The sequence below is a fragment of the Aphanomyces astaci genome (assembly GCF_000520075.1).
Source record: "Aphanomyces astaci strain APO3 unplaced genomic scaffold supercont1.77, whole genome shotgun sequence".
Lineage (NCBI taxonomy): Eukaryota > Oomycota > Saprolegniomycetes > Saprolegniales > Verrucalvaceae > Aphanomyces > Aphanomyces astaci.
The window spans coordinates 91,641-112,899 of NW_009798340.1; the positions used below are offsets into that span (position 1 = coordinate 91,641).

The 21,259-nt window shown below is 46.2% G+C and overlaps 7 protein-coding genes across 11 annotated transcripts; 3 read left to right on the forward strand and 4 right to left on the reverse strand.

The window, feature by feature from the left end:
- Positions 1 to 109: 109 nt before the first annotated feature.
- On the reverse strand, positions 110 to 736 carry H257_15922 (hypothetical protein; the record flags this gene model as incomplete). Its single annotated transcript, XM_009844199.1, has 1 exon — positions 110 to 736. One exon carries the CDS (start codon positions 734 to 736, stop codon positions 110 to 112), a length of 627 nt encoding a protein of 208 aa, XP_009842501.1.
- A 2,153-nt stretch (positions 737 to 2,889) lies between these two features.
- H257_15923 (hypothetical protein) lies at positions 2,890 to 4,171 on the forward strand. The gene has a single exon (XM_009844200.1). It carries the CDS (start codon positions 3,027 to 3,029, stop codon positions 4,116 to 4,118), a length of 1,092 nt encoding a protein of 363 aa, XP_009842502.1. The 5' UTR covers positions 2,890 to 3,026; the 3' UTR covers positions 4,119 to 4,171.
- A 1,387-nt stretch (positions 4,172 to 5,558) lies between these two features.
- On the reverse strand, positions 5,559 to 6,403 carry H257_15924 (hypothetical protein). The gene has a single exon (XM_009844201.1). The coding sequence runs from the start codon at positions 5,907 to 5,909 to the stop codon at positions 5,598 to 5,600; it is 312 nt and encodes a 103-aa protein (XP_009842503.1). The 5' UTR covers positions 5,910 to 6,403; the 3' UTR covers positions 5,559 to 5,597.
- Positions 6,404 to 7,853: 1,450 nt separating this feature from the next.
- On the reverse strand, positions 7,854 to 9,009 carry H257_15925. 2 transcript variants are annotated; one of them, XM_009844202.1, is made up of 5 exons: positions 8,872 to 9,009; positions 8,703 to 8,770; positions 8,428 to 8,596; positions 8,192 to 8,306; positions 7,854 to 8,105 (listed from the first exon to the last, which is right to left on the reverse strand). In XM_009844202.1, exons 1-5 carry the CDS (start codon positions 8,976 to 8,978, stop codon positions 7,929 to 7,931), a joined length of 636 nt encoding a protein of 211 aa, XP_009842504.1. In that variant the 5' UTR covers positions 8,979 to 9,009; the 3' UTR covers positions 7,854 to 7,928. The 2 variants fall into 2 exon arrangements, with proteins under 2 accessions (XP_009842504.1, XP_009842505.1); XM_009844203.1 differs by having other exon boundaries at positions 8,192 to 8,363.
- An 802-nt stretch (positions 9,010 to 9,811) lies between these two features.
- H257_15926 (hypothetical protein) lies at positions 9,812 to 12,057 on the forward strand. 4 transcript variants are annotated; one of them, XM_009844204.1, is made up of 6 exons: positions 9,812 to 10,041; positions 10,089 to 10,267; positions 10,330 to 10,493; positions 10,731 to 10,820; positions 10,999 to 11,233; positions 11,885 to 12,057. In XM_009844204.1, exons 1-6 carry the CDS (start codon positions 9,838 to 9,840, stop codon positions 11,970 to 11,972), a joined length of 960 nt encoding a protein of 319 aa, XP_009842506.1. In that variant the 5' UTR covers positions 9,812 to 9,837; the 3' UTR covers positions 11,973 to 12,057. The 4 variants fall into 4 exon arrangements, with proteins under 4 accessions (XP_009842506.1, XP_009842509.1, XP_009842508.1 ...); XM_009844207.1 differs by lacking the exon at positions 10,731 to 10,820; XM_009844206.1 differs by lacking the exon at positions 11,885 to 12,057 and having other exon boundaries at positions 10,999 to 11,662.
- A 2,780-nt stretch (positions 12,058 to 14,837) lies between these two features.
- Positions 14,838 to 16,296, forward strand: H257_15927 (hypothetical protein). Its single transcript, XM_009844208.1, has 4 exons — positions 14,838 to 15,221; positions 15,288 to 15,578; positions 15,680 to 15,864; positions 15,939 to 16,296. Exons 1-4 carry the CDS (start codon positions 15,045 to 15,047, stop codon positions 16,195 to 16,197), a joined length of 912 nt encoding a protein of 303 aa, XP_009842510.1. The 5' UTR covers positions 14,838 to 15,044; the 3' UTR covers positions 16,198 to 16,296.
- A 2,547-nt stretch (positions 16,297 to 18,843) lies between these two features.
- Positions 18,844 to 21,055, reverse strand: H257_15928 (hypothetical protein). The gene is made up of 3 exons (XM_009844209.1): positions 20,880 to 21,055; positions 20,465 to 20,747; positions 18,844 to 19,450 (listed from the first exon to the last, which is right to left on the reverse strand). The coding sequence occupies exons 1-3, from the start codon at positions 21,036 to 21,038 to the stop codon at positions 18,924 to 18,926; spliced, it is 969 nt and encodes a 322-aa protein (XP_009842511.1). The 5' UTR covers positions 21,039 to 21,055; the 3' UTR covers positions 18,844 to 18,923.
- Positions 21,056 to 21,259: the final 204 nt, after the last annotated feature.

Here is a 21,259-nt window from a genome sequence, read left to right on the forward strand (position 1 = left end):
CCAATTGCGCGCTCTTCTGGCTGGCGTCCTGGCGAGCCGAATCTCGCTCGACGCAGGCACGATCAAGGTCCAACTGGAGGGATGCCGCTTGCTGACTCTGGGTCTCCAACTAGTCCTTCAGAGACGCGATGAATGCCCGAAGGGAGGCCTCCGTCGCGTCGACAGTCTGGAAACGCTTGGACCACCCCACGACTTCGTTGCTGACAACCGCCAACTCGCCACGCAGCTGACCAATGGTCTCCGCCGCGCGACGAGTCTCGGTGTCCAGCTGATCCCGGAGGGCGGCCACGTACGCCTCTGCCGCAACACGGGAGTTGCGCTCGACGACCAGGTCGGTCTCGCGCTCCACCAGGTCGGCCTGCACTCGGGCCAGGAGCTTCTCGGCGGCCTCTTTGGCCGAGACAAATTCTTGGATGGCACGGAGAGTGGAACCTGGACCGCCGTCACCCAGAAGGGATCTTGCCGTGACCAGGGTGGATTGGACGGCCGCCCGAGCACTGTCCAGGCTGGCCGACAACAAGGCGCACTCCGAGGCCGACCGAGTCAACGACGCGCACAACGACTCAACGGCCGGCGCACTGGCACCAGAAAGACCAGGAGGGCTGGAAGCCGGTGCGGTGGACGGCCCGGTTGCCGCGGCCGACGACGATCCTGGCGGCACCAGAAATGAGTGGGATGCGTCTGGCGCTGGAGCGGAGGACCCGGCCGGCGGAACAGGAGCTGGTGGCGTGGACATGGCGAATGCGAAAGTGCAATGAAGACGACCTGGGGCCAGACCCTTCCGCTGTCCTGTCCCTGGTTGAGGAAGATCCCGGCCAACGGTGTTCCCGGGGCTACTTGGTTTGCCCAATCACTCGCGACCTGGGACCGAGAGCCACTCAAGGCGCCCCAGGATTGGCCCATCCTATCGACCAGTTACACCGACTGTATGCCCCGTGAACTGACTGAAGCCCGAGACGGAGCTTCGGGCCTAAGTGGGGGAGAATGTCACGGTGCGACTGCAGGGTCCATGACCCTGCCGAGACTGCGAAGCCAGACGAGGCCCTGATCGACCATCTGACCTCCCTGAAGACCGCGTTGCCTTTCCCGTTCCGGCTAGACCTCCCAGACCTTATATAACTCCCAAACTCGATGACCAGGACCGTCATACGGGTGTCGAAGATCTACCAAGACGGAGATCCCTCAACCATCAACTGCCGATGCAGTAGAACTTAGAGCATTAGGACTACCTACAGCCACGACCACATATTTAACTAACTCGACTTTACATTTTGCCTCGAACTCCACACCTGGGTTTGAGTCTCCTTGTTTGCCTGCGCCGCGCCTACCCATTAACTTGTCGTAAAACCCCGCGACAACGGGACTCGGGCAAATATGTGCGTACGCCGATCAGTTGGTTGTACTGTACAGTGCTCGCAGTGAATGTCGCCCGCCCACCTAATCCGTATGAACGAGCCGATAAAGTTGCGGTATCGGTTGCCAGCGGTATCGATTGCCAGCGTTGATCCCACAACTGTCTCGGCTTGTGCAACCTGTCTTCGAAGGCTTGCAATGTACGAGTACACCTGTGTGCAAACCTGTGTAGAATAGAACAAACACCTCGCCAGCTCCCTACCCATAAGTGTTAAGAGACCTTGCGCCAACATGGTGCAAGGAAGGGTTGTGACTCCATGTTGCCACGACAGGTCCGTTCCCTGTGCAAATGAATTTATTGGATATCAAGCACCTTGCCCCATCATCCCCCCCCAAAATATCCAGCTCCAGACATGGATATTTGTGGCGGATATTTGGCTTGGGAATATCTGGGACATTGAAAAAAAAACGTGTTCACAGTGTCAATGGAATTTCGAAATATCCGGATATATCCACTAAAATCTCCACATTTGGCCCAAATATGCGGATATTTGGCGTCATTGAACACAACAACCGACGTGTGATTGGTAGCTTTCGAAAGTCGTGTTAAACAAATACTGTAGCACCAGTAATACTTGTAGCTCAGTGGCAAACAGTCTGCATGCGGAAGATTCAATTCCCCCTTTTGTCACTTTTTTCTATTTTTATATATTTTTGAAACAACACAGCAAAAGAGTGCGCATGGAATGCCACGTATATTACGTATTAATAGTAATATTTAATTCTAGGTAACCACTGTACCAGAAGCATTCATTTTACTGTAGATCGTACCGTACATTAATTTTATATTCTTGGTAACCGCTGAGCTACTGTACAGTATTAGCATGTGAAAGTGGGAACTTCAACTTAAGGCCCTCACATCGATTCACAGCCCATGTTTACTACGCGAGCCTTAAGCAAGGACGCCGCAACTGCACGTATCAGACGAATTGTAATCCTCCTGACTGTGAAAGCAATTCCCGATTGCTTCCACTGCTGCACGGCATGTGAGTAAAATGTGTCGCAAGTATCGACAAAGTCTATAACGTTAAGCTTCACGTCCAAACACAAGCTTGCTTGCGACCCACCGGCCAATTTCTACGGTACTCGTCACAATGTATTGGGTGGGGACTTTTGCAAACAACCTCGGAAGTTCCCTGTGACCTGTCCACACCCACGTCTGCGATTGGAAAGGCACGAGCCAATCACAGCCGCTTACTCTCCCACTCACAAGTGTTCACAATATTGTTGATGTGCTGTAAGCAGGGCTTAAATATACCTTGCGCGCTCATGACGATTGAGGATTGTCCGTCACACTCTCAAGCCACGGCCAGTCATTCAGAAGCGAGAACCACTGCGCAAGTCTCAGGGGCGGTCGTCTTGCTGAGTGATGAACTCGTCCCCATCATTCCACCAGTTGTCCATTGACATGCACGAGGCTTGCGATTTGATTGGTCGGATGAAATGACGTTTTGGACGATACTCCAAGGCCATTGGGCGATTTCCATCTGAGCCCCCAGCTGGAAACCCAATCTCAGCGAGGCGGCGGCAAAACGCGCCGCATAATTGTCACCTTCTCACATGTACAAACCTCCAATGTACTACGTAGTTCCTTTCATTTCCCCTTTCGCAACATGGTCCACACTGCTCCCCAAGGTTTCTGGTCTGACTTTTACAACGGCGAGGCCAAGCCGGCCAACTTGACCGACGCCAACGGCGTGTCCATCACGATCAACGACCTCAACCCGATCGTGCTCGTGCTTCTATCGGCATACTGGTGTCCGCCCTGTCGTGCACTCACCCCGAGCCTGGTGCAGTTTGCCGCTGATAACAAGGACCAAGTGTCGGTTGTGTACTTTTCTCGCGACATCAACTCGACCATGCAGGACTTCAACCTGAGCACCAAGCCCACGTACAACCGGTACGAGTGGTCAGAGTCCAACATCAAAGTGTTTGCGCAGCTCAAGGCCGCGTACCCGTCCATTTTGGGCATCCCGACGCTGTTTGCTGTGGACCGGGACACGGGCAAAGTGCTGTCGGAGCGCGCGGCTGTGAGCATCCGATCGCGCACCGCGACCGTGATCGAAGAGTGGAAGCGCGGCGAGGACATCACGGACGAACAGGCCAAAGAGTGGTGGGAAACCACCCGCGGGGATCTGCCCGAGGTGGACATCTTGCCGCACTTGCCGCTCGAATCGATCGTGGACGCCAAGGGGCGCCCCGTAGCGGTGGACAGTTTGAACCAGTTCATCATCTTGTACTTTGGCGCGAAATGGGCCCAAACTGAAGACTCGCTGACGTCGGCAGTCGCGAGCTTCGCCAGCGAGCACCCTGAGGACGTCAGCGCCATCTATTACAGCCTGGACGTGGAGGAGAGCGATGCCGACAAGGTCGTGGCGGGTACGGACCTCCTCCGGTTCAAGTGGAGCCAGGATCTGGCCAAGACGCTGTATAACGTGGACAAGATCATGACAAAGGACAACGACCGCAACACCCTCGCGGCCCCCCGAGTGCTCGTGTACGAAAAGTCGACCCACAAGCTGGTGGCGCGTCACCAGTATGGTATTTTGATTAACCCCACGGAACTCCTCGCGGCGTGGAAGCAGGGCGAGAGCGGCGTCACCGACGACGAAATCAACGCGTGGTTTAGCGCCAAGCGCGCGGCGGACCTCAAGAAGAAGGAGGCCGAAGACGCGGCCAAGAAGGACGTTGCCGCCACGGCCTAACTTGTTAATATGTACTACTATTGAAACGAAGACTTATTATGTATTCGTGAGAATGTGTGTGTTTAGTTGGTTCGAATGTTCACTCGCATACTGTACGTATGTATAGTAGTTCGTTCCCACAAGTGTTTTGTCATGTCACTATCATGAATGCCACAAGTCGAGAGTACTCATTCTCGTAGTACAATCTCATGTCCAAATTGACCAGTTCTTTTGGCTCAGTTGGGAGCGCGTCTACTTATAGATCACTTTACACCTGATCTAAGTATGACAAGAACACACCGATGGTCGCTGGTTCAGTCCCAGGTTTCCTCAGGACCTTGCATCGACACCAGGAAGGCTAGTTAGGGTCGAGTCAGAACCCTCCCCTTTCACTCCACACATATTGCGTTATGCGAACCTTCAAGTAAGTTAGTACAAGTTGCTGTGATTATAATATGGAAACCATTGCACCGTACTACGTAGTATTATTTATTGGGCGGCTTTTTGCAGTTACATTTTTGGAGATAACGTTATGTACAGTGGTACTACGGAATAGCACCGCTTGAACGTTAAGAATAGCGAGTATTGTGCAAAGGTTGCTTCGTACCCCACGCTAGTTCTGTGTCACCCCGCCTGCACAAGCTAAACGACGACTACTAGCGATAGTATTGAGTTGTTCAAAATGCAACCTGTAAAAAATAGCTCTAGTTACGCTCATGTCAGGTTCAACCAGATTGTTGAAGACTTTATTTGGCGACTGGGGGAACGACCGCAATGGATTTTCGATTTTTACGAACTAGTACACCCTCTAAGCGAACTCGTATGGGCAGATCAGGGGCGCGAACAACACAATCATCCTTCGTAGAAACGACTGGTACGATTACCTTGATAAAAGCAATTTGACAATTTGAGGTCAATCGCGGACGTGGCATAATAATTAACGTTAGCTGAGAGCGAGCAACTTGTGCTTACCCTAGTTAGCCAGTTTATGGTGTACTCAAATTGGCCAATGGAATTGCTTGAGTTTTGGAAAAGCCAATCGAATTACTAGAAAAGTAAAATCATCAAAAACTGTAAGTAAAACCGCATATATTAACTGTAAGGTGTTAACCGTGCACCATAATAAGCTGCTATTTTGCCTTGATTTGAGTTGAAATCGAAGTAAATGAACGCTAAGTTGAAGTCAATTCAAGCCGATGAAATAATGAGACAGGTGCATTCTACCACAACGTCACTTTCAAGTGCTAAGATATCATCGATTTTAAAGTCAAAATTAAGAAAATCCGATATATGTATTTATTTCGGACAAAAATACCATCAGTAAAAATAGGGCGTTCTTCGAACGTTCGGTTTCCCGATGGCCCAATCCGACGCGTGAACGGTGTTTCAATGCACCAATGAGAACGCAGAACCACCGGATCATATAGCAATCGCATCTGGCCTCATTTCCAAATCACCATGTTCACCACGGAAGTGGTCAGTAGTCGGGAAGAGCTCCTTCTACGTCGCCACAACAATACTATGGCCCAGCAGGAGCAGCATCAGCCCAAGACAAGGTACACAGTCCATCCATTGCCCGCTGGAGGCGGCATTCAAGTGGTTGTACCCGTGTGTCCTCACATCGGACGCTTGTGCCTGTGGACAACGGTGCATGTTCCGTTTGCCGCCGCCGTGCCTGTCATGTTCGTGCATGAGATTCCTGTCCATGTCATTGCATTGTGCGCGGTTCCCATCGCGTTTGCGTTGTGGGTGTACCTGGGCTGGGCCCTGTGGCAGCTCCGAGGGGTCGAGCGATATGAGATCACAGGCCATTCATGGCGCTATGAGAGTGGCCTCGCCGGGCTCATGCACTTTACAGACGTCCACTACGACTTTCACTCGATGGGAACCACGAGATTGGTGGTAGGACAAGGCGGTCGGTTCGGGTTCGAAGGCCACCTCAAGATGGGCCACGCGTTTGGTGGGGAAGATGAAGTGCAATTGTTCTTGGCCGACGTCGAAGCATGGACGTCCGCGAGGAGTCCGCGGGGCAAGCATCCATACCTTCACACAGCCTCAACTGCACGATCCCCTTCGTTGGATCTCGACGTTGCGACACTGTATTCGCTCGAAGATTTGCCCATGATCGGCGACGATATGCTGAATGCGATGATGATACCAATGCTCGACTTGTCCGACAGAGGCCACGACAACGATGACTTGTTGCGCCTCTTGTGAGGTTGTTTACATGTGGCAGCATCAACTAGGAATAGTAGTACCATATAAAAAGTGAGGAGTAATTTATTAAAGCATTATCGAACGTTGCAACGGAGCGAAGTGTGAATTTGACTATTGCCTGTATGTATTATGATTATATTATACATACTTGACATGTCTCCTGTAAGACATCGACTTTGTCGAATATGGTACGACTACTTGTGGCCAACGGGGATTGAATGTGTCGGCTAGGTGATTCTAACGGTAGTTTATCTGGCAACGAATTAACATTGTAAGTGGCATTCTACCTGTACTTAAAGTATAATGCTAACTAGTATGGAAAGTTCACGGGGTCATCGCCGCATCCTAGTGTCAGATGAATTCGGTGTATACCGTATGTATAAGTATTTCAAGAAGCCAACATGTCAAGTTGCATTTTTGTACCCGAAATATACAGAGGGGGTTTGGCGTTTCACTGCAATGTTAATAGCTAGGTAGTATCGCTCGTTACTGATGTTAATGTTTCAGTGTGATAATTCTACCATGAAGAACGGCATGTGTTGATAGTGCATCTCACTTCGCCTTCCAGACACACACACCCCACGCCCCCGACGAAATATCCTAGCATACAACATCCTTTCGTGCTACACACTGGCCAATTCCTAAACTTAACAACACTTTGACGAAGGCCGCAGCGACATGTAGCCCCTTCTGGGGGCGGTTGGTTCCAGCAGGCAACAGTCCGCTGCAGATGGGTCCACCAATGCAATATGTACGTGACATCCCCCACGACACTCACGTACACTTTCCAGCCGATTGGAGTGACCATGTAGTCCGGATTCGACGGTCTGTATGGGGGCTGTACTGTCCACCCTGCACTCTTTCCCTCTGGAAGTAGTCTGGGGGTCGAAGCAAATCGATAGCAGCAGCTCCAGTACAGTTGCCAAAGTACAAGCACAATAGGACTGTAAAAATAAACATCACATTTTACATTGGATGAGCTATCCTTGGACTTTGTGGGAACGAACCATGGTGCATTATTGGGCGGCTAACGACGGCTGGAAGGATGAATGTAATCCTCTTCGTCATGGCGATATTAGTTGGCGCCACAGGTTCACAAGAGTTCTATGTATGCAATAATGTAACTTCCTACACTTTGTAAAAGCTTCGGAATATCAGTTGCGAATGTTGTTGACGTTCGTCGCAACCTCTGCAGCAAAGTCGCGTATTGAGTCAAATTGCATCACATTTCATATCGACGAAAAATGACTTCTCGTGATGGCTCTCGATTGGCACCGAAGTGCCATATTCCAATTAACGCCACCATGCAATTAACCATCGTCCTCGCCATTGTTGTGGCCACCACGATGGCGGAATCCATCATCGACTGTGGCAACTTGGTGCCCTGCAAAACCTTGAACGGTACTATTATCGAGTGCCAGAACCCCAACCATCGAAAGTGCTGCCTTGGTTTACCATACTGGACTTTTGTGAACGAGGGCCCTGGTGGTAGCGGTATCCCCCAAGTATGTTGCCAAGACGTCCGCGGTAACCCCGTGATTGCGAAGAACAAATGTCCTCCCGTTGAACTACCAGTTAGTTAGATAAGCTGGTGGTCGCTTGCCACAGTTATCTCTACGGTTTCGGGGGCAAAGTTTCCTGAATCCAATTTTTCACATCCAAGAGGCTTCCTTCAAGGTTGGAGTTCACCAGGGGCATGACTGTAAACCCCCAATTGCACGGTTCTTTTTTCAGCTGGGTGCATATCGTTTTGAGCCGCTCGTACGTATCCACGGCGGTGCCCTTCTTTACCTACATAAGGGTAACGTTACGCTCGTTCAGTCAGTCTTCGCCTTGTAGTATATTGTAGATGTGGTGTGTTTGTTATATATATTTACTTGGATGCAATCGGATTTGGTAAACAACAACCAAGACGTCGCGAGATTGTTTGAGTGTTGGAACTCGTGGAGTCGTTGCAGTTCCAACGCCACGAGCGGAAACCGGATCGTGTCGCTGATGTCCACACAAAAACATATAGCGCTGATTTCGTCTCTGGTCAAACTTGTGTACCTACAATATAGTCATTACATAGTAGCCAGCTACAGGAACGAAACGACATAGCTAAGTTACAAACCAGAGATATCGCAAGTCTCGGCTGCCTGGCACGGCGAGCAGGTTAACCTCGCGTCGATTGAGCTGTACCGACTTGATCACCGGAAATCGACTGGGCAGGGGGTTTGATGTGGCCCACACATGCTGGTCTTTGTCGATGGGGGTTGTGGGGGTACACATATTCGCAAGCCCTGACACAAACCAAGGCAACCGCGTTATTCTTTGATCGTATATATATATACATATATATTATATATACGCCTGAAGGATGGTATATGTACATGTTATGTACTGTACCTTGCACGAGGTTGGTTTTGCCACTTCCGTCCAACCCGACAAACAAGATATGCCCCGTTGTGATTGCCCTAGAGATGATTTCACGATGATTCCATCATATATATCATACTAGTACACTATAGTAGTATATACTAGTCCATATGATCCAAAGTAGAAATACATGACGTACGCCGGGTGCCGTTTGGCTTTGGGGGCGATCGTAAACGAAGACGAGGACCCTCGACAGGACATGGTGGCACCCCCAGACGGGTGCACCGGCTCCACCACATTGCCCATGTGCGTCGGCTGCAAAAACCAGTTACATGAGCCGTTACAAAAAAATCAGTTTCACATCCGGTGGCGAATACTCCGGAGTAGATGGTTTCGCATGGAATCGATAGGAACTCGTAGCCAACACTAGTACAGTTTATCTACGGACGGGGAGTCGGGCGAACGTTATACCTGTACCGCCTTGCAACACCATTGATTTACGAAAAGCAGTTGAAATGCAAACTCTAGCTCAACCCAGTTTCGAAATAGCTCTATCAGCGCTCTTTCCAATACTACAGTATTGTAGGGGTCTGTCTGGATCAGGCACGACGTTAAGTGGCTCGAAATACATCAGTTTTCATCCATTTTCAATAAAATTGGGCAATAAAAAAACTGCGAATCGATTCTAATGAATCGTCTATTTGAAGTGTCGTTAACAGAGAATGTTATATTGATGCAAATCGGCTTCAAATATATATACCAAATGAGAAATATAAAAAAAATCAATCTTATTGGACAAAAAGGTCTATTTCCTTGAACGAAATGAATCAAAATATTATGTTATGGAGTTTAACGCATTTCATGATCGCTTCTCTGCTTCTCTATTGGTCGGGTTTAACGCATGGAAAGTATTTTTGAATCTGATTGGTGCTTATAAATCACGATGCGCCTCGCTTGTATATAAGCCAGTAGTTTTACTTTCTCGAAATTGATATTATTTTATTATTTATATTTCGATTTGTATTGACCGTGCCCGATCCACAATAGTACGTTATTGATATATTTTGTAATCCATGCGAAATTGCCAAACTTTATATGGACCTCTTAAACAGCTTTCGATGGAAACTCGATAAAACGATCTTTCCAATTTGTTTTGTCAACAAGGATGCTGCATCGCCGAGGTGTCATCGTCCACAGCCGCCGCGGCTTGTCCACGGGCCTCCACGCTCTGTTCCAGGACAAGATTGCACTGGGTAAAACGTTGCCCAAGCTAGAGGACAATGCCATCAAGCTCCAAATGTACGCCTTGTACAAGCAAGCCACCGACGGCCCCAACACGCAACCCAAGCCAGGCATGTTTGATTTCGTCGTAAGCTTCCACCCACCACTTGCTATCCTGGCTCATGACACCCCTAGGGCAAAGCGAAATGGGAAGCATGGACATCGCTAGGCACGTTGAGCCACGATGACGCGAAGAAGCGCTACTGCGACCTCATCGACGGGCTGGCCAAAGGTGCTAGTGGGTCAAACGATGCTGCCACTGCTACATCATCCTCCAACGAGGCGGCGGGCGGCATCATTCATTCCACCCAAGCGTATGCGTATATATCCTGAAGAGTTCCCATGCAACATCGATTATATTTGTCTATTTGACTAGCAAAGGGATCGTCACCATGACGTGGGACCCCAAGACACCGCTGGAGGGCGAGGTTATTGATGAGCTCACGTCAGCCATTCAAAAGGCCACCGACGACCCAGCGACTAAAGTGCTGGTGTTAAAGCTTCAACAACAAAGCACCGCAAGTCCAGCACCATCTACTAGTATGTTAGAGTGCCAGGAATGAATACATCAAAGCATTATTCATTCTTCTATGGATGAGTATTTATATTTGGCTGTATTAATCATTTTAGCACTATATTGACATTCTGGCTACAAGGATTGGGGGGTTTCAAACTAATTCTATCGTTGATCGTACAATGAAGTTGACTTTTTTTATTCAGGCAATTAATATTGTTCTATCTTGATTTGGGCAATAATATCGTAATATTTCTATCCAGGCAACAATATTAAGGCGTTGATCGAAGTCATTGTGGATTTCCCAAAACCGTTGGGTGTGGTTGTCCACGGCCCTGTGAGTGGGTTGGCAGGTACTGTAAGGGCTTCAAATCTCTCTCTCTCTATATATATACATATTTAAAATATATATTTCCACGAAGTAGTACTAGAACAGTATACCGGTTCATCCACATGTTCTTTGAATCTAAATATATATATATATATATATCAAAGTATATTTGTCTCCAATGATTCATCCATTGTTTCTAGTATCCCTAGTCGGGCTCGCCGATGTTGTGTTTTCCCACGAACGAGCGACCTTTCACATCCTTCCTGGCTCCCATATCCCTGCCGCTCCAGCTTTGATTTATAAGCTCGGATACATCCAAGCTAATGCTTTGCTTTTTCTCGGCGCTAAACTGTCGGCAGCCGCCGCCCTTCGCCACGGACTCATTACGGCTATGTTGAATGCAGACTTAGACAAGTGGGCGTTCACGCAGTTCCAGTATGGGAAAAATCCAATGCTGAAACAATCTATTTCAAATAAGTCGAAGGAAATAGTGTCTAGCTATTATTGTTTATTGGGTTGGACGACTTCGAGTTAGAACCGTGTGTACTAGTGGAGACTTCATTCTTACTACTAGTACCTAGTAGTACTAGTTGGTGGGCTGAGTGGGTGTCTGTACTATCGATTGTGTGAGTAGTACATAGTATGTGACGATGGTCGATCGATATTTTCGTTGGTGGAATAGAAATATATAGACAAATATAGACATGTTTGTTTCGAAATATATACGGTTTGTTTCGCATATATTTACATATATATATTAGTAATATTTTGTTGTAATATACATCATTAGTTTTTGGAATTGTATATTGGATCTCTAACTATACGTGGTTTCGTATATATATATATACTAGTATATATATATGTTAGAAATATATACGTGGTTTTGTAGTAATAGAAATCATTAGTTTTTGGAATTGTATATTGGATTTCTAACCATCGTGGTATAGATGTGTGTTTGTTTCGAAATATGTTCGTGGTTTCGTATATATATATATTAGAAATATATACGTGGTTTTGTTTTAATATAAATCATTAGTTTTTGGAGTTGTATATTGGATCACTAACCATCGTGTTATATGTACTTAGGTATTTGGCGGAGTCGTCTAACCACGGCAACATTCGACGTCCACATTTGTTTCGCCATCAATACAAAGCCACGTTGGTACAGGAGTAAGCAGCTCCCCCACAAGCTACGGCATAGTACAGTATATTGGTACTATAGGCTCGTTTTGAATAAAAGGGGAATCGTTCATCTTGGTATTCCTTGTCAGATCGTTACAAGCACTCAGCGGGTTAGCGATAGTTACTGTAGTAGTTAACACCTGGCGATGCGCCAAACCCTGGAGAATGAAGACTACTCTTTGACGTAACATATATAGCTTCCAGGGCGCCAAAGTGTTCCGAGGTGTCAAGGCTCTTAGTGGAGCACGTTGTTGTGGAGTACATACACATTTGGGTTGTTTCGAGTGATTTCAGCGATATTTCATGAGAGTAGTCATCTTATACTAACAGTTAGTTGGAGCTGTATTATTACGCTATCCCTATCATCAATAAGAACTCTCAAACCAATAATAGGTGCGTGGACCGTCGTAAAATGCTTGCTACACTACATTGGCAGCACTCAAGACTAGAATCATTGTTGTTAAATCCACTTATTGAAATAATGGGTACCTCAAAGTATTAGGTTTAATTGTTTTTTCCTATAAACTCTTACTCGGACCCCGAAACCCCGCGCCACACTACATTGAAACTCGTGGTTCCATTGCACTTGATTAGTTCGCAATAGCATGTCGCTCAAATGATGAGAACAAACAGTGTACTATTAATTAAAAGCAGATGACTCTACCATTGCACTTCTCTTCATATACGTATGTACATGCAACCCTGGGGAAGGGTGTGTACAAGAGCTTGTAAAAGCAGATAAATATATATTTTTAACAAATAGAGCATGGTATTATTTACGTTAACCGCTTTGACGGAAATTTAGTACATCGTAATATTAGTGCGGATCGCATTAATTTTCAACCTCGGCACCAGACCAACGGCACATGCCCAGTATTAGTGTGGACCGCACTATATATCAATCCTCAACAATTATTGACTTGAAGAATTAGTGCCGACCACACCAATTTTATATATGTAGAATTAGCATAGACGACTATCTTGTATTTTGTAACGTTGTGTCAGGATTGCCACCAAAACACACTTCATGAGTCTGTATTGTCAATAGTGCAGACATTATCGTATACACAATGGTCATTGTATGACTGACTACTAGAGCTATTGGACGCAATTAATTTTGCAATATCTATATTCATCACACCGCTCGTAGACAAGGCGTCAGAGAGCAACTCGATGTCAAAGTCATGTACATTCATAGATAGCTAACGAAGTCATATTTGAGGCAATGTTATATTATTATATCAATTGGTTTTAAAAATTTATCACAATTCAATGCCAAGTCGATTAAAATAACCGAACAGGTTTGAGCTGAAGTCACTAACTACCCCATGCCTTCCAGGTTGTTGCGTCTTGTCGTAAGGCCAATCGAAAGTTCTCAACACCTAGTGTGTCTATTAGATATGGCAAGAGCTAGTGCTATCGAGCTGTTTGGTAGTTCTGCAAATTCATTTGAGGTTTCCTGCTTTGGTCGTTTCGCGTACCCTCCAGTTGCCAAAACTCTGAAATATTTTATTTTGCTGTTTTGGTGACTTCAACAGTGATTTAGCCTGAATGCGGCTTTGAACGTGTTTCAAGTGAACAAATCGATAGAATTGTAAGCTTTTCTTGTTTTAGGCTGTTTGTAGACAAAGTGGTGCGAATGATAATGAATTATAACAGGAATCATATTATCTCATTCATAACTCCCGAATATGTAGACCTGGCTTTTGTCTTCATGTAACATATTGTAGAGCTATAATCCGATTCCCATGAGAGGAGTTACATGCCTTCCTCGGTAGCATCTCGGAAAAAGTGTTCTTAAATTGGACCTTTACGTTAATAATTCAATAGTAAACACATGTTTTTCCAGGACGCACTGAAACATCGATTTTCACAGTATGTATCGCGTCCTAATATCCCATTTTCCAAGCTAAACACGTCAAAAGTAGGGGACAATTCAAGGGACATATTTTAGCCACGAGTCAATTCGACGAAGTTGTCGTGTTGCCAACATGAAGGCATCCATCACCCAAGACAGAGGCTTGAATGATGCAAGTGGCAAGAGACGATACTATTGGTCCAATACATTGTGAATAACTGGACAAGATTTGATGTTAATTTTTATGTTGGTGCAAGCATGTATGTACAGTTCAGTTACAGTGTAGTACTTCGAAATATATGCTTATGAGTGAGGCACGGCGAGTTCGACGAGTATGGGATGGCGAACGGAGGTGAGACGAATGCAAGTTGCATTAAGCTTATGGTGGAGGTGGAGGGATAGGCAGCCTTCCACAACCAAACTACCGGTACACGCCCCCAAACTAACACCACCTGGTCCTACTAACGTCATACTGTGGGTAGCTGTTGGTATTAGTAACCAATTTGTCTTAGCGTTAGTTGTAGACGGGTACACCATTCCCATGCATAAAGCCACCGGTACAGTAGTTTAGGCAATGTTGTATTCGTACACTTGACGTTACCCAGTCCTTGGACACTAACAATGACGATCATGCATTTGTGACGCTCAAAGAACCTGAATTTGTGTGAACACGGAAGTAACGTTATCGATTGTATGCTTGTTTTTGTATAGTGCCTTAAGTATAGAGAAAAATACCACTGATTTTCGAAACATTCACGAAACACTCGATTAAAGTATACTCAGTGGGAGTTGAAGGATTTTGAAAACGAAAAAAATGTTTCGTGAGTGCTGCATGGATTCTGTTTCGTATTTGCTTCGTAAATCGGGTAGTATATGAATATTGGATATTACAGGTTTACGGTGTATTGATGGTAAAGTAATTTCTCCCAAACCTGTATAAACCGATAAAGTGTACTACCGTAAAATGGTATTGAGGCAAGCAAAGTAATCCTAGAAAGTAAAACCTAAAACGTATTAACGTTACAAGAATGTCATCCAACAGAGGCGCGTCGTCCAAGGTCGAGGTTGCCGCCGACAAGACACTCTCGGCGTCGATACTTTCGAGAAAAACAGCGCGAGTATCGCCGCAAGTTTTATGCTGACGGGGTGATTGTCAAAGCACAGTTCGAGCACCTTCAGTCGATCCTTGATGGCCTTCAAGCCAGCATGCCGCCGCCGCCGCGTGAAGCAAGCGATGGTCCGTTGTCGTGGCATTCCATTGCAACCGTATTCAAACGAGAAGCCCATCGTGTCTTGACAGACCGTCAGTCACTGGTCTCTCAAACGCAAGAGTATCAATCGCTCACGAACGCCATGCAACGCTTTGCCACAATGAACATTCCGGTGCGTCTTCACATTTCCATCGAACGACGAGGCGAGTAAGATCGTTGCGTATGTATATGTATGTAGCCGCCCATGTCCCGCAGCAATGTGTGGCACAGCGCGACATTGGTGGCCGACGCGCGTGCTCGAAACCTGGGCAAGGAGTGGCTCACACAGCAACTGTATCACAACATACACGAGCCGTTCACGTTGCTTCCTGCCGTGAGCTATGACGAGGAGTTTTTCCAATTTGACTTTCAAGCGTCGGATCAACCATTTACGTGTATGGAGCGGATGCAGTACACGTGGCCAGGCACGGTGCAAATGTTTCGACGCTTGGTCGAGTCCAACATGCAGGCGGTGATCTTTCACAACCATGTCGAAATTGCAAGTAAAGTTACTTTGGCTTTTTGTACTTGAATACAGTAAAGGGCCAACGGCCAACCATCCATGATCCTACATAACGTTGGTGTTGGAAGGTGGTGGAAGAGAAAACAGCCAACACGCGACTGTTTCACACGACTAGTCGCAAAGGCTCGTTCATAAACTGGCTGCAAGGACACTTCGTCGAAGCCAACCGGTTCATTCTGGTCATGTGCCAAGTCGAACACGACGAAGCGCATGTGTGTGACCCGGTCCAGAAGCAGCAGCATTACATGTCGTGGTATTGTGTTGTATTTCGTGCAAATTTGCTGTTGTGGACGGCGGGACTGCTTAGCTTTATCGTTTTACATGTAGGACCGAGGTGCGGCAGGTATCGCCAACGCACATTTTGCTGCGCTTTGTGAGCCATATTTCGCACTTATTTCGAGCCAACGACGGGTTTGTGAGTGTGGACGAGATTGCGGCGGTGAGGGGCATCGACATCACGGGTATTCAGGACGAAGACCATAAGGTTGCGTACGTGCGGCGCGAAGTGTTCCGACGGGGGAAGGCGGACTTGTTGCCTTGGCGACAACATTTCATGGACTTGATGCACCAGACTGCGATAAACTAGTTGTTGCTTTGTTTAGCACACACTATAGATGGCGTAACAGTCTCATAATTTCACACAAAAATACATTTGAAGGCATACAAATGTAACACTCGACTGTTTGGTGTTAGAATATATAATTCTATAATAGAGAGGTTTAGCAACTAACTTGTCCAGACCGCATCGATTCCGCACATGTTTGACAATAATCGATGTATGGTCTGGAATATCGACATTTTGGTTTCGCATCATCCCAGTCCAAGACTGCAGGTTATATATAATATAACCTACTGCAGGTCATATTATTTCAAATAACCTGCAGTCTTGAATCATCTCTGTGGCCAAATTCAATTCGCCCATGCAAAATACACCTTGGTTAAGAACTGGTCTGGATGTCACCCCATAAAATTATGCCATAAACCGTTTTGGCAAGCCTGCAACTTTTTTTCCCAAAGTCTCATATCCCATGAAAAAAGTAGAAAAGAAAGTTGTCTGGATGCCAGTTGAATTATGGAAAAATTATTCGATTTGTGATTGAAGTGCAAGACTTCAACGTAAACACAAACCTTCATAAAAAAGATGGACCAAATTGGTCCATTTTCTTACTATGGTATGCCATAAATTGTGGCATCAAGTTTTGAACTTTGGTGGCATCCAAACACACAAAATTTCGAAAAATGGAATATTTCGATTTTGGTCACATTTCTTGGAAAAATGGCCATTTTATGCCATTTTTCGTGGCATCCAGACTCGCCCTAAATGTATATTTCTTGACCATTTCTTCGCCAACTTTATATCTGAGACGTAGAATTTCTTCACCACGTCAAGATTTTGAGAAATGAAAACGAAATAGCAAAAAGAAAATTTTGTGAAAAGCTCGTAGTTTATAGGTGACGTGCACCATAATTCCATACAATTGCTCAATTGTGCCGAGAATACATTAAATGTTACAGTTACCACAAATATGGTTACGAGGTAACTCTGGTTTTGTCACCACCATTATGGCGGGGCACCACTATAAATGCCCGAATGCAATGAGGTTCAAAACCCCTCTAATTTGTTACTCGGAGTCCATAAAAAATCCACGAGTTATAGAATGAATTCGACTCGATTTTTTATAAAGTGCGCGTCACCTAAAGCCTGCAAAAATATGAGGTCCAAAACATCTCTATATTCGAAAATAGGAGGCATCCGTTCTCCGAGTAAGGAGTTTTATTAGCTTCAAGGATTAACGTAGCTTAACTTGTTAGCTTGACAGTTGTTTTTCTCTTGGACACATTCGTTTCCCCATTCAGCATTAAATTGAAGAGAATTTAAAGACGCAAAGTTCGAGTTTAAGAGCATCTCCACCGCATTCCCAAATATGTCCCAACTCGACAAGTCCATTCGTGCAGTTCCCGATGTCGGCTTTGGACACGGCGACTGGCGGTCGGTATCGTGAACCACGTCTCGCCGTCGTCGGGCACGCGGACGATGTGGCTGAACGAGAGTCACCAGCATTCATTGATACAGCGATATCTGGCCGATATCGCTGCGGCAGTGATTGCTGGTGACTCTCGTTCCTACGCTGCGGCGGACGCGGGTTTATCCAAGAGGCGCAACCGTATAAAGCTATGTGGTCGCGCATCACGGACAAGAGTCCGCAGCAACAATTACACTCTATAACTTGGTGCGTGGGATTACAGAATCGCTACGGTCAAGTAGGCTTGCAAGTACCGGCATTACCGACCTTGGGAAACTCAATAGCAAGGCGATGGTCACCATCGACATGCCATCCAGTCGTAATCTCTGAAAAGTTAACTACCACTAGAGAGAGGCAAACACCGTTCATAACTCTGTTCCAAGGTGAACTTGGCAGCCTCTCGATGTGATACCATGCACTTCCGGCTTGAGGTCAATTGGGAAGGGGACAGCTACCAAAACGGAAGATTTTTTGCAGACATCCCAAAAACAGTGAACTGGCTCTATTTTAGGGATGGGGACAAAAATATTTGGGGATGCGGTGGAGATGCTCTAAAATATGTAATACTTGTAACAGTAAATTCTAATACGATTACTTGCGTAAAGAAATATTGAGCATTATAACTGTATTTCAAGAAAAAAAGGGTTTCCGGTAAGTATTTTATACATATGTACTCTTGAGGAAAACGTAAAAACAAAATAGTACACCGATATACTAGTAGTAATTAATACACAATAGCATGGTACTACCAGTATAATTCTACTTCACGGTAGTACATACAGTATTACCGGGTACTCCAGAAGGAAAGCGTAAAAAAATAATAGTACAACGATATACAAAAGTCATGATGCCATAAGAATCGGAAATAAAGTACGCATAGCAGCGGTGTGTAATATGAACACAAAGTAAGTTTACAGTGAAAAACATCATTATAATATTCAACATCATGGCGCAAAATACGCTAGTTATCCTCCCAATATGTCGACGCATGGGAAAACAAAGACCTCGTGCGCCAACAACCAAAGATGATACCGCCCGTTTGGGCTATGGGGAGGCTAACTTCTGCACCCCTTGTCGGATGATGCTCAATCTTTTTTTAATTATCTCTTCGTCCATACATATTCCGTAGAAATCCCTGTATATACCAAGTCCACCACCGCCTGAACTTGACAGCCCGACCTGCTCAGCCGAGTTTTGCACTTAACACGTTACAGAATCGTCCTGATTTGATTATATGGTGCATATCCTCTACAACTCGGACGACGATTGTGTTGTCTGTGAAATCTACTTAGTTCAATGCATTCGCAGTGTACGAGGCTATTTGTGCCACGACTTGAGCATGCAAGATCTTATCCACGCACGCCACCACTCCCGTCGAGTTTGCCGGGTCTGTGGTTGCTTCATACGAGTACAGTCGGCCGTGCCGGTCAGTCAAGATGCCGCCGCGCACGTTTAAAAAAGCTTCGCCGACGCACGAGTCCCACCGCTTGGTGCGGTCCGCATGCCGAAGGTACACGTCGATACGGCCGAGCGCAACGTCCAGCAGCAGGATGCCCGTAGAGCCTTTGGATAGACTTGGCATATTTAGCAAGGGCAGGATCGCATGAAGATGGCGGCAGGGGGTTTCTGAGTACCCGACAATGGGGGCGATACTGGTTTTGGAGCGGTTTTCACTGGGAAATACCACGCGGTCAAAGGAAGGATGGTGGTCGTGGATGGAAGGCGACACACACTTGAAGATACCGCCGACAGCAGACCCACCGTAGTATGTGGTGCCGCCGCCAGCTTGTCCCACAAACGGCTGGTGCATCACGCCTACAACCATAAATTATTATATTGTATTTATATTCTAAACTGGAGCGATTTCATTGGCAGAATCATGAATCGACACAACCAAATGTATACAAGAATCAGAATTTAGCCAATCAGATTGTAGGAAACAACAACCATCTTCAACGTCAAATTCGTGTGTGATACTTCAATTAGTGTGATATACCAATCACCACAGACGACACGTTTTGACATACAAATTTCAGCAATACAAAGAATCGATCGATAGTAGATTTGGCGAGTCAGTATAAAACTAGTCGAAAATGTTTTGGGTAAAAGGACAAATGGATTCGAAAAAGTGGAATCATGGAATGTCGTCCAAACATGGATGCATGAACCGCGATAGCCAATCAAATCATGTGATTCTATTGAATTTCTGCCAATCCAAACGTCGGATGCTTCTTCACCAAACCAAACTAAAGAGTCTAATCGTTGGATCATACAAGCTACAAAAGTTTAATGGATTCGAATGCGAATTCGCGAAATAATCCACAAGTCGAAATTTGGGTGAAATGCAAAATATTGGTGGAATTCACTAATCTTTCGACTATTGACTGTCAAAGCTACATCCAGTTTGAATACCAAGCGACCAAAGGTACTATATTACTGTAGTACATGTACTGTACATTACACGTCCAAATTTAACGGATCTATGTATACTGTACAGTATATCATCGTACAAATTCCATCGGCGATGTGGACCTGCTCCTTTCCCATTTATGTACATAAGAGAGAGATCGATAAGCATGAGATTCCACATTATCATAGTACAGTGTAGACAATAATGATACTAGGAAATACTTAGATAGGCAATATTTATATATATATATATACGCTGCTCATATATACGTATATACAACAGCTGAAACCGACTTGTGTCGATATCATGACTAACTCGATTCATTTATACCCTGCCACCACAACCCCAACTAGCGTTCGATAGGAACAAGGATAAAGGAGTTCTACATGACCAAATATATAGAAAACCGAGCGAAATACCTGCAATGGGGCGGCCACGGTACGAGATGCCCAGCAGCACTGACACGTGATCGTACTGTTTTTCGGTAAACTTTCGCGTGCCATCGAGAGGATCCACCCACACGACCACGTCGGCCAACTCGACTGGGAACGGGTCGTGGGTTAGTAAGGTTGTACAAGGTACCATCACGTCGTCCTCTGCCGGGGCGTCCAGGTTCCCTTCTTCGCCCACGATGATCAGGTCAGGGCCAAAGTGGCGGCGAAGAGACTCGACGATGCGCTGTTGGGCTCGCGTGTCTGCAATCTAAGAAAGCAAGGACATGTCCCGTCAGTTGGGATGGCTATTTTGTATGCCAACACATAACCAGGGCACAGCCAAGAATCTTCCTGGCTTTATCGGCGGCAATGGTGGACAGGAGTAGCTCGAGGGTCGTACCGTTTGTGGATCGAATGACACCGCGGCGGTGTCCGCCTTGTTGACAGTCTGCAGAGATTCTCCGGATGCGACGACGTCTCGGATGACTTGGCCTGCGAACGCACCCAAGTCCACACACGCCGACAACAAGGTCACGACATCTATCGTGGATGATGTCATGCCCACTTGGCCAAAAAAATAAGCCACCATACGGGAATGAAGGTCTCCCTCCAACAACACATACAGATATCATTTTCCACGAGGAATGCAGTTACTATGTTTAGTACTACGTAGTATGTAGTAGTAGTTGATGGAGTCAATGCTAAGTACCCAATGCCACCGAAACTGGCGGAAACGGATATGGTACGACTTATGGCATCAGCAACATTTCACTGGCAGGG